Genomic DNA, 10,430 nt, shown 5'->3' with positions numbered 1-10,430 from the left:
AGTTGATGCATCGATTAAAACCATAAAATATCTAAATGGTCCACACGGTGGGTGTATTGGCCCACAAATATCACCATGTATACGTTCTAAAAAATTTAGAGATTCACTTCCAATTTTTGTTGGTGATGGTCGAGTTATTAACTTCCCTTGTGAACAAGAAGTGCATGAGAATTTATTAGATTGAAGAATCTCATGGCTCTTCAATTGATGACCACATGAATTTTCAATTATTTTTCGCATCATTATAGATCCGGGATGGCCCAACCGTTCATGTCAAGCCACAAATTTATCATGATTTGTAAACTTCTGGTTTACAATTACATTTGCTTCAATTGTACTGATGTAAGTGTAGTACAATCCAGAGGAAAAAGTAGGTAGTTTTTCCAATACACATATTTTATCTAAGTCATGTTTTATGATGCAAAGATATTCAACACTTACTTCATTTCTTGTTTCGAGATGGTATCCATTTAGGCGAATATCTTTGAAACTTAATAAATTTCTATGAGACTTAGGTGAGTACAACGCATTCTTAATATATAATTTTGTCCCTCCACATAATGATATATTAACTCTTCCGGAGCCTTCAATTATCTTTGTAGTACCAGATATGGTATTAACGGTCGATTCTCCTTTTAATAGGTAAGAAAAATATTTTTTATCTTTGAGAATGGTGTGGGTAGTTGCACTATCAGCGAGACACATTTCTCCATAGCTACTCATTCTATAAAAAATAGGAACAAAAATACATAAACAAGAAGAATAAGAATGATAAGTAATTATTTAAACAACGAGAAAGTAACTTTTATTGTCAATAACATTGAGAAATTCAAAAACACACTTAACATGGAGAAATTCAAAACACACTAAAACATAAGACTTTATTACTATCATAAAAAAAACTACTTCTTCACGGTTCCATCTCCAATAAGGTGATCAATTTTTCCATTTGGATCTTCAAAGAAATCACCAATATCCAAAGGAGTAGTATCCATGTCACCATAAATATCATAATCAGCATCATCACCTTCATTATAAGCATAATGAGTTTCAACCTTTTTTCCTTTGTTTTTCAGTGATTGCTGATAAAGGTCAACCAAATGCTTTGGAGTACGACATGTACGAGACCAATGACCTTTGGCACCACATCAATAACAGATATTTTCATTTGTTTTGCTATTTTGTCCACCTTTTTCCTTTTCAATCTTTTCATTATTTTTCCACTTCTGGTGGAAAAATGGGGTTTTGAATTTTCCATGAAGATTGTGGGCATGACCACGATCACGACTATGGACATTGCCACGACCACGACCGCTACCACGACCAAGACCTTTTCCAAAATGGTTGTGTTGTGATGCATTCACTTCAGGGAATGGAGCTACACCAGCAGGGTGAGCTTCATGATTTTTCATTAGAAGCTCATTGTTCTGTTCAGCAACCAGAAGACAAGAAATTAAATCAGAGTATTTTTGAAACCCCTTTTCACGGTATTGCTGCTGCAGGAGCATGTTGGATGCATGAAAGGTTGAAAATGTTTTCTCTAACAGATCCGCATCTGTTACCTTTTCACCACACAATTCTAATTGAGAAGTAATTTTGTATACTTCAGAATTATAGGCGGTTACAGATTTATAGTTATGTAAGCGCAAATGCATCCAATCATACCTAGCTTTTGGGAGGATAATGGTTTTCAAGTGCTCGTATCTTTCTTTTAGTTTATTCCAGAGCACAAGTGGATCTTTCACAGTAAGGTATTCATTCTTAAGTGCTTCATTAATATGGTGACGAAGAAATATCAATGCTTTTGCTTTTTGTTGTTCGGATGCCTTATTTCGTTCTTTTATGGCATCTGCATTTCCTTCAGCAGCTAAGTACATTTCAGCATCTACGGCCCAAGTCAAATAGTTGTGTCCAGAAATTTTTAGTGCCTCAAAGTGGAGTTTTGAGAGATTTGACATGCTTACTACTATCATCAAATTATAAGATTAATCAAGTTAGATAATGTAACGAGTAAGAAAAGAAAATTAAGTAGATTCATCAGACTGTGGAATGAAAAAGAATGCTATTCAATCTGTGTTATATAACTATATGCAAAAAAAATTTGTGTTATATTTTTTCAGCCATCGTTTTGTTAAAAAAAATTGCTGATTTGTTCCTAAATATGTGTTGTAGTTGGTGTCAATATTTGTTCCATAAATTTGTATGCTAAGTACGTGTAATAGTATGCTGATTTGTTTCATAAAAAAAATTGTATGCTGATTTGTTCCTATCATTACTATTGATAAACACTTCTTGAGTTAATATTAATTTATTTATAAGATAATTATTACAAAATAGGTGATGCAATTTCTAACGTGATAAATGCAACACATGAATACTAACTACGTGTCCTTCTTTTAAAAATGAGAAGTATAATTCTCATAATTAATTGATAAAATGATACACGTTTAATGTTATTGTCTCATGCATATCCAAAAGAAAAATATCAAGTCTGCTACTGATATTATTGTACAAGAATTCAATTACTCATGCAACCTGCATACTTTAATAACCATTATATTTTACCATGGCAGTTGTTTATGCATATACAAATGTTATTCAACAAAAAATGCATAAATATAATCAAGGACAATCGTACGACAATCATAATGAAAATGGTAGTACTTTTGCAATCCTTCATGGATTAAATATTTGAGTTCAACAAAAACTATATTAAGTTTGATAAATTATTTGTGTAATCCTTCAGGGATGTATTAATGTTGAATTCATCAGAAATTCATAAAAAATTGATTTTTAACTGAGGATGCACTAGAACTGAATTCTTCAGGAATTCATTAAAAAATATTGTATGTGCAATCCTTTAGAGATGCATTAGTAATACTGTTGAATTCTTCAGGAATTCATTAAGAAAATTTTATATGTGCAATCCTTCAGGGATGCATTAGTATTAGTGTTGAATTCTTCAAGAATTCATTAAGAAATTTTGTTTATGCAATCCTTCAGGGGTGCATTAGTATTGGATTCTTCAAGAATTCATTAGAGTTTCTTTATTTCTTTTTAAGCAGTCCTTCAAGGATGCATTAATGTTAAATTAAAATAAATAAACATTATAATTTGCATAACAAAAATTGTTGTATCTATATACTCCCTCCGTCCCTAATTATAAGATCCTTTTGAGAATATTTTTTGTCCCTTTTTATAAGACCTCTTTGTTATTTCCAACTACATTAATTATTTCTTTACATACACGCCCCTATTTATTATACATCTTTTTCTTCAATCAGCAATAAGTAACATATGGAAAACATAAACTAACTCTCTCTCTTAAGGATAAAATTGTAAAAACAATAGTGATTACAAACAACTTTAATACAAATATCCGCTTTCTTAATTCCCGTGATTTTAGCAAAAGGGTCTTATAATTAGAGACGGAGGGAGTATAAGGTACTGATTCCATTTGATGGAATTATAACAGTAATATATAATCATCGATACAAGAGTATAATTATCACAACAATTAAATAGGCACAACGAATAAAAACCAATTTCTAATGATCCTATTCACGTATATACACAGCTACATTTTTTACATGATATCCAACGGAAAACAAACTATGAATTAGTGAAATATATTATATTAATACCTTTTCGGTGATTAGAGCGTGCTGATAACGTGTTATGAAAATAAGTAAATAGAAAGAGTAATAGAGAGAAGGAGAAGAAGAAAGAATAGAAGCAGTATTCTTATTCACTAATGTGTGTATCAATGTTACAAATGAGCTCTATTTATAGGGAAATAGAGTAGCTTATGAACTAAGCCCAATAACCTAGTAGTATGACCCACTAACACATTTGCTATTTGGACATCCAATATTAATATTTATAACAATATGTTCCTTTTAACACTACTACTAGATTTATTAGTTTCTATAATTTTTTCATATAAATTTATTAACTTTATATTATCTAAAAGAGAGGTTAGTAAGACAGAGAGAAAAATATTAGAAATAATGAAGTGAAGATTTGTATCAATGTAAACATAATATATGACATTGGAATTTGAAGGGAAGAGTACAAGTTCAATGTAACATAATTGTCCTAATAAAATTGCATCGAATTAGTGTAGTTTGTTCAAATAACAAACTCATAGTGTATTGTGGTAACATGTTCCATCGTTTAGTGATAATGAACTGCTCATCTAAAGTTAAAATTACTTCATCTAAGCCGTTTAGAGCATTAACGATCTGCATTATCCATTATCTAATATTTCTAATCAATCATGTTTTGAATATTGGAAATCATTTCCACATGTTTATCCCCTTACTGGAAAAAATCACCATCTCTGTTCATTCTAATGTGTGAGAAGTGGTTTAATGGAATGAAGTTTCAATAGAGAAATGTCATCCTTTCTAAATCATCTACATCTTTCAGAAAAAAATGATAAAAAAAACAACGGTGGTTCGATTGTATTCTTATGTCAAGGGTTAATTAGTATTTATTTTCTTTACTAATGCATGCAATTGAACATTACTTCTTTAGTCCATAATGTAATGCTTATCTTAAAATTGTTTATACCTAAGATAATTGACTCACTACGGAAGCGTAGGGTTAGCAAGCGCTAAACCTAGATTGAAAAGAAAAAGTTTGCAAGCTACGTTCTTGAATCCACCAGAAATTAAGAAAAAATCTTAAATAATTTTATTGAATAGTTACCTCTTAGGTTACATAATGTTCTGTTTAAATAGGAAAAGAAATGACAAATCTGTGGGCCGAAATATTAAAAGAAGGTTCTAGACCGAAATAAAACAAAATGAAATAATAAAATACTACTAAATTACTAATAAAACCCTCCTGCATCACTAATTGTTCGAGGGCATGCAATGGTTCGAGCATGAGGAAGTTTGATAACATTATTATTTGCATATTTTATTACTATATTTTGTTAAATAAATTAGTATTTTTAGGAGTATTTTACTACTTTTTCCTTATTTTCCCATAAATAGGTAATATCAAGAGAAATAGAATAAATAGAGGAAAAGACAAAGAGTTGGTGGATAAAAAAGCAATTCATGAAAAATTTCATTGCTAAGAGACTAATTGGAATTAGTGAAATGTTTCTTCATTGCAGCACAAGTGAGAAATCAATTTGTAACACTTTAGAAGTGTTGCTAAACGACCGATAATCACTTAAATATTCATGCTTTCAGATTTGTAACTTTGACAACCAAATTATTGAATGAATTGGCAATTGATTAAAGTCAATTATTCAATAAGAATTAAATGAACCTTGTAAAAAGACAAAAAAAAATAACGCTCCATAAGACTACAAACAACATAATGCCTTAGACAACGAACAAAGAAAAAAACACTAGGAAAAACTCGATTTATGTGGAAACCACTTTTTTTTTCCACAAACTTGAAAACCACTTACTTAGATTAAAAAAAAAAGGAGAAAAGGGAGGTGATTCTAGGCAAAAAAAAATTGACCTAAAACCACCTTTCTCTCTCCCTTAACTTAGAGAAGGTGAAGTTTCTCTATTAAAACAACTAGTGTCAGCTACAAATAATAAAAAATCAAGGAAAGGAAAATATATAACGCTCTAAGAACATTCTTAAACATTTTCCTTTCTAATTCTTAATAAAGCAACAAGATCAATCCCTACTTAATAATTCCAATTTTGACAATAAAATAGAAAGGAAACGGAAACCGACACTTTTTTATATAAATAGACCCCATGTAGCTGCATATGCTTCTTCACAAAGCAAAGTAATAAAGACACATAATAATACTAAGTAGAAAGAGAGCAATTGTGAAATTCGAGAGCAAGAATGGAGTTGATGAAGAAGAAGGCAACAATGATAAGCTTAGCTTTCTTGGTTTTCCTGTTAAGTTTCACGGCGACTGTCGATGCTCGTTTCGATCCAACATCCTTCATAGCTCAAGTTGTCTCTAATGGTGATGCTACTAATTACACTGTCAAATTCACAGCCATAACATGTTGTAATAAGTGCATTTGCACAAAAACAATCCCTTCTATGTGTCGTTGTGTTGATGTTGTTGAAACATGTCGCTCAGGTTGCAGAAGTTGCATTTGCCCAGGCTCTTCTCCTCCACAGTGCTATTGCGATGATTTATTTCAATCTCGCTTCTGTCACAAAAAATGTAATTAAGTAAGCTGAAAAGTATGTAACAATGCATGTGATGAGACAATGTTTCTTAGGCTCGCTTTGTTTTTAATAAATCGTGTGTATGGAAATGAATAAAAATTTATTAATGCTTCTTAAAAAGAAATTATGAATGGAATAAAAGTTACTGTTTGTTTTTACGTTTTTTTGCCTGTTAATGATTTAGATTATTCTCTAATTCAGATTATTGCAAAGTAGTTTGATGAAATCATATAAGTAACACACTTTTTGAATGAGCCAATATATCCCATTTAAAAATGAAAGTATGCTTGCAATCCATAAGAGGTATATGAACTATACCAAAATAAACTATACATAGACCGGGGAGCTTCTACGATGCAGTCAGAAAACTGACTTTTTTGAAAAAGTTAATTTTAATCTTAATGTTTGATTCATTTTTAAATTGTTGATTACTGATTCATGATCAATAGTAATTCATCTAGTAATGCTTGCAACATCTTGGACTTACAGATACTATTTTATCGTTGGCATTTTAACATGCAAACAGAGTTGATGATATTATGTGATAGTCTTAAGTGTAACACTTAAAACAAGGTAGGATAAAATTAGATTAAGTGTATTCTTGTTAGTTTGATGAATTGATGATACTATGAGGACTGAACTTTTGATGTCATTGTACAAACAGTGGAGTGTTACTCACAACACTTTTGATACTACAGTGTTAACTTCACCAGAAAAGTCATTCATGTGACTTCACATAGAATTTTTCTATAGGCAAACACAAGATTTATGATTTTATAAGCATAAAACACAAAGTTGTGTTGAGTTTTAAGTGTAAGTGGTTAAGTATCACAACATCTATGATTTGAAAAAATAATAGATATATAAGAGAAGTGATCTTATTAATCTAATGCATTAAGGTTTTTGGTGGAGATGTGACATCACTCTCTTGTGATCTTGGATATCCTTTGGTCGGTTATTTCTCCGCGACCTCCGAACTCCCGAACGAATGAGATATGAGCTCTGGTTCAATTTGGTGGGAGAGCGGAAGTGAATTTTGCGTTGGATCCTGATATAGAAGGTGAAGCTCACATTTCCGAGAGAGATTGTTGGGTTTCAACTATTAAAAGTTAAGTAGTGTCACATCACATGTGATTGGTAAAAATATTGGATATATAAAAGTGGTGACTCATTTACCTAATAACTTAAATTTTAGGGGGAGATGTGAAAATTCCTCTCTAATGGTCTTGGAGCATTGAACCTGTTGTTTCTCCCGAACTTCCCAACAAGTTAATCATTAAAAAATAAAATTAAACTACATGTGTCAAAAAAATAAAATTAAACTACATATTTAAAAATTTAAATTAATAATCTACGCGTTTAGACTCATCTAAAAATGTGATTATAATGTATTTCGAGATGGGGAAGAGAGTGAACCCCAGTGTAACTTTATTTCAAACGAAGAATATTATAGTAATTTTTCCTATAATAAATTTAAATTATTTTGATGGGATGGACTCTGACCCACATGAACAAACATGGCTTCGCCACTGCCCACTGACGCTGTTGATTTCTCTCTCTATTATTTGATTATCTATGAATTATTTTCGGATGGGGACACAGTATTGCTGCAATCATTAAGCTGGAAAACTTCAATTACAATGTTCACAAATTCATAACTATCTGAATCTAAAATTATTGGTGTTAAACTTAATGAATTATATAATCCCAAATCTACATCTCACAACAAAACTATTTATTTGGCTGAAAATTTTCCTCTTGTTGCATTCAAACAAAATCAAATAATTTCACCCAATTTTTGTTAACAGAGTTATGGACCGTATGGCCTGCTGATCAGGGCCGGCCCATAGCCGTCGAAGCTGGGCGATGACACCGGGCCTCCAATTTTTTGGAATCTAAAATATATATTTTTTATATGTAAGACACGAAAATAATGATTATATATCTATTAAAAGCAAATTATTTTAATTTGTACAACTTGCTTTAGTGGCGTGGCCATTTTTTGTTGAGTGTGAGGTATACTCACCAAAGTGTGATTTTTAATATATTTTCTTTGGGGCCCAATTTTTTTTTTTTTTTTGCTTCTCTTATAAAATTAAAACCGAGCCTATGAATTTATTAAGAGAGCCCTCCTGCTGATTAATGTGATTCGCCAACAAGACATACAATACACTATAAGGACCACTTTGTACAAAAAATACTTGATTGGTCAGGATCTCAAACGAAAACGTATTTGTGCATATACACAAAATTATACATTTAATTGTTGTAATAAAACACATCATTTAATTTTTTTTCTTTCTTTCTATGATTTCACTTTTTAGTGTACATTAATAATGTGTCCAAATCTTATCATGTACACGAGACTTCCTGCTTTTTTATTCACCATGAGAACACGTATGGGATAAGATCATTATAGTTAGGGATGGAAATAGATTAGGCTGAGTTAGGCTTTGAGTCTGACCTGTCAAATATTTGTAAGGGTTAAGCATAGCTTGCGATATGGCATAAACTTACTTTTTAGGTCTGAGTCTGACCTTATGAAAGCCTCATTATGTCTGCTAGTATGTTTAAAAGCCTATTTCATATGAACATATATTTAAATAAGTAACGTGATCCCAAGTTAAATAGACTAGCGAGCTAATAAATCGACGATATTAAACTCTCTTTCGATATTTCAATATTTAACATGAAATTTTAGAGAACTTTACTATATATTATATCATATTTCGAGTCTAATATATAATAATACATTTAAATATGCGATAGATAATGTAAACTATAATAAACTTAAATTACTTTAAAGGCTGATAAGTTCATAAATTTAATTCAAAGTAGAGTATATAATATAATAATCAATAATATTATTCATATTTACATAACTAGGCCGGCCAAATAGGCCTAAAAGGCTTTTCTAATAGTTTGTGGCATGACCTTTAAAGCTAAATAGACTTCTAAAAAACCTATTTAAAGCTAAAAAGCCTAAAAGTATAGGCCTTTCCTATTTAAGAAAAAGTCTGACCTGGCGTAGGCTAGGTCGTTGGTCCGGGGCTAACGATCTAGCCTATTTCCATCCTAGTTATCGCTATCGCTATCGCTACTCAAATAAGATGTATTATTTTTTGAACTCTCGGGCCCACGAATTTGGATTCTAGTCCAACCGCATGTTGTCAGTATATCTGGACCGTTCACTCACGATCGGATAGTTCAGATTTTAATTGGTTTTAAATGTAAAATTCAAGCTTAAAATTTAGATGTGCCCACATCTAATCTAAATTTTAATAAAAGTAGAGAGGAAAATGATATCCTACATACCTGTAAAGAAAAAGATATACGTTAATGTTTGGCCTCGATGAAAATGATATCCTATATCCAACATAACTATAAAAGGTTGTAATGTTCATTTCATTCACTCGATGAAAATTTACCAGAACTACAATCCATAGTGCAACTTTCTCTTCTCACTCAATTTCTCTAAATTAACTCATTACTTGAGAATTAAGAAAATGGTGTGTTAACAAATTGGCATCCGGAGCCTTTGGTTTTTTTATCAGGAAACACGAGAGATTGTGAGGGGAAAACGATTCTAGGAAACATAATTTAGGTTGAGTGATCCCATATAGTTTCTTGCAAGAAATCATGAATGGAAAAGCAATTTTGGTGCAAATTTTTCTATTCTTGATGGAAGTAATTGGGAAAGATGGAGCCCATTGATGAAGACCGTTGGAGCATAAGAAGTGCTAGAAATTATGCAAAATGGATACGAAAAACTTGGTGCAAATCAAATAGAGGATCAAAGAACAAACTTAAAATATGCAAAGAAGAAAGATTGTAAAGTGTTATTCTATATTTAGTAAGGTGTTGATACAAACATTTTTGAGAAAATCTCAAAGGTGACAAGATACAAGGAAGCTTGGAACATAGTAGAGAAGTATCATGAAGGTGTAGACAAAGTAAAGTAGGTCAAGCTTCAATCTTTAAGAAGAAAGGATATGGAGGAAGATCAAAAGATAGCTTATTATTTCTCAAGATTGATCACTATGGTGAATCAAATGAAAGCATGTAGTGATGTTGTTACTGATCAATAAGTGATTGAAAAGGTAACTAGGACCTTAACTTCAAAGTTTGATTTCATAGTTGTTGTAATTCAAGAATCAAAGGATGTAACAACAATGAAGATAGAAGAAATGATAAGAGGAACCAAAATATTAGTTCAACAAGCCTTACAAGTCCAAATTACCAAGAAAGATGGTAAAAAAGGC

The 10,430-nt window shown here is 31.2% G+C and overlaps 1 protein-coding gene across 1 annotated transcript; it reads right to left on the bottom strand.

The window, feature by feature from the left end:
- Positions 1-902: 902 nt before the first annotated feature.
- On the bottom strand, positions 903-1,958 carry LOC112416680 (uncharacterized). Its single transcript, XM_039827979.1, has 2 exons — positions 1,190-1,958; positions 903-1,135 (listed from the first exon to the last, which is right to left on the bottom strand). The coding sequence occupies exons 1-2, from the start codon at positions 1,956-1,958 to the stop codon at positions 903-905; spliced, it is 1,002 nt and encodes a 333-aa protein (XP_039683913.1).
- Between the last annotated feature and the right edge of the window lie 8,472 nt (positions 1,959-10,430).

Source organism: Medicago truncatula, chromosome 7 (genome assembly GCF_003473485.1).
Source record: "Medicago truncatula cultivar Jemalong A17 chromosome 7, MtrunA17r5.0-ANR, whole genome shotgun sequence".
Classification (NCBI taxonomy): Eukaryota; Viridiplantae; Streptophyta; class Magnoliopsida; order Fabales; family Fabaceae; genus Medicago; species Medicago truncatula.
This window is presented reverse-complemented; position numbering and strand designations above follow the sequence as displayed.

Coding starts and splice junctions, on each gene's coding strand:
- LOC112416680 (XM_039827979.1), bottom strand. CDS start 1,958: ATGTCAAATCTCTCAAAACTCCACTTTGAGGCACTAAAAATTTCTGGA. Junction 1,136..1,189: donor AAAGATTGAAAAGGAAAAAG/GTGGACAAAATA, acceptor GTGGTGCCAAAG/GTCATTGGTCTCGTACATGT.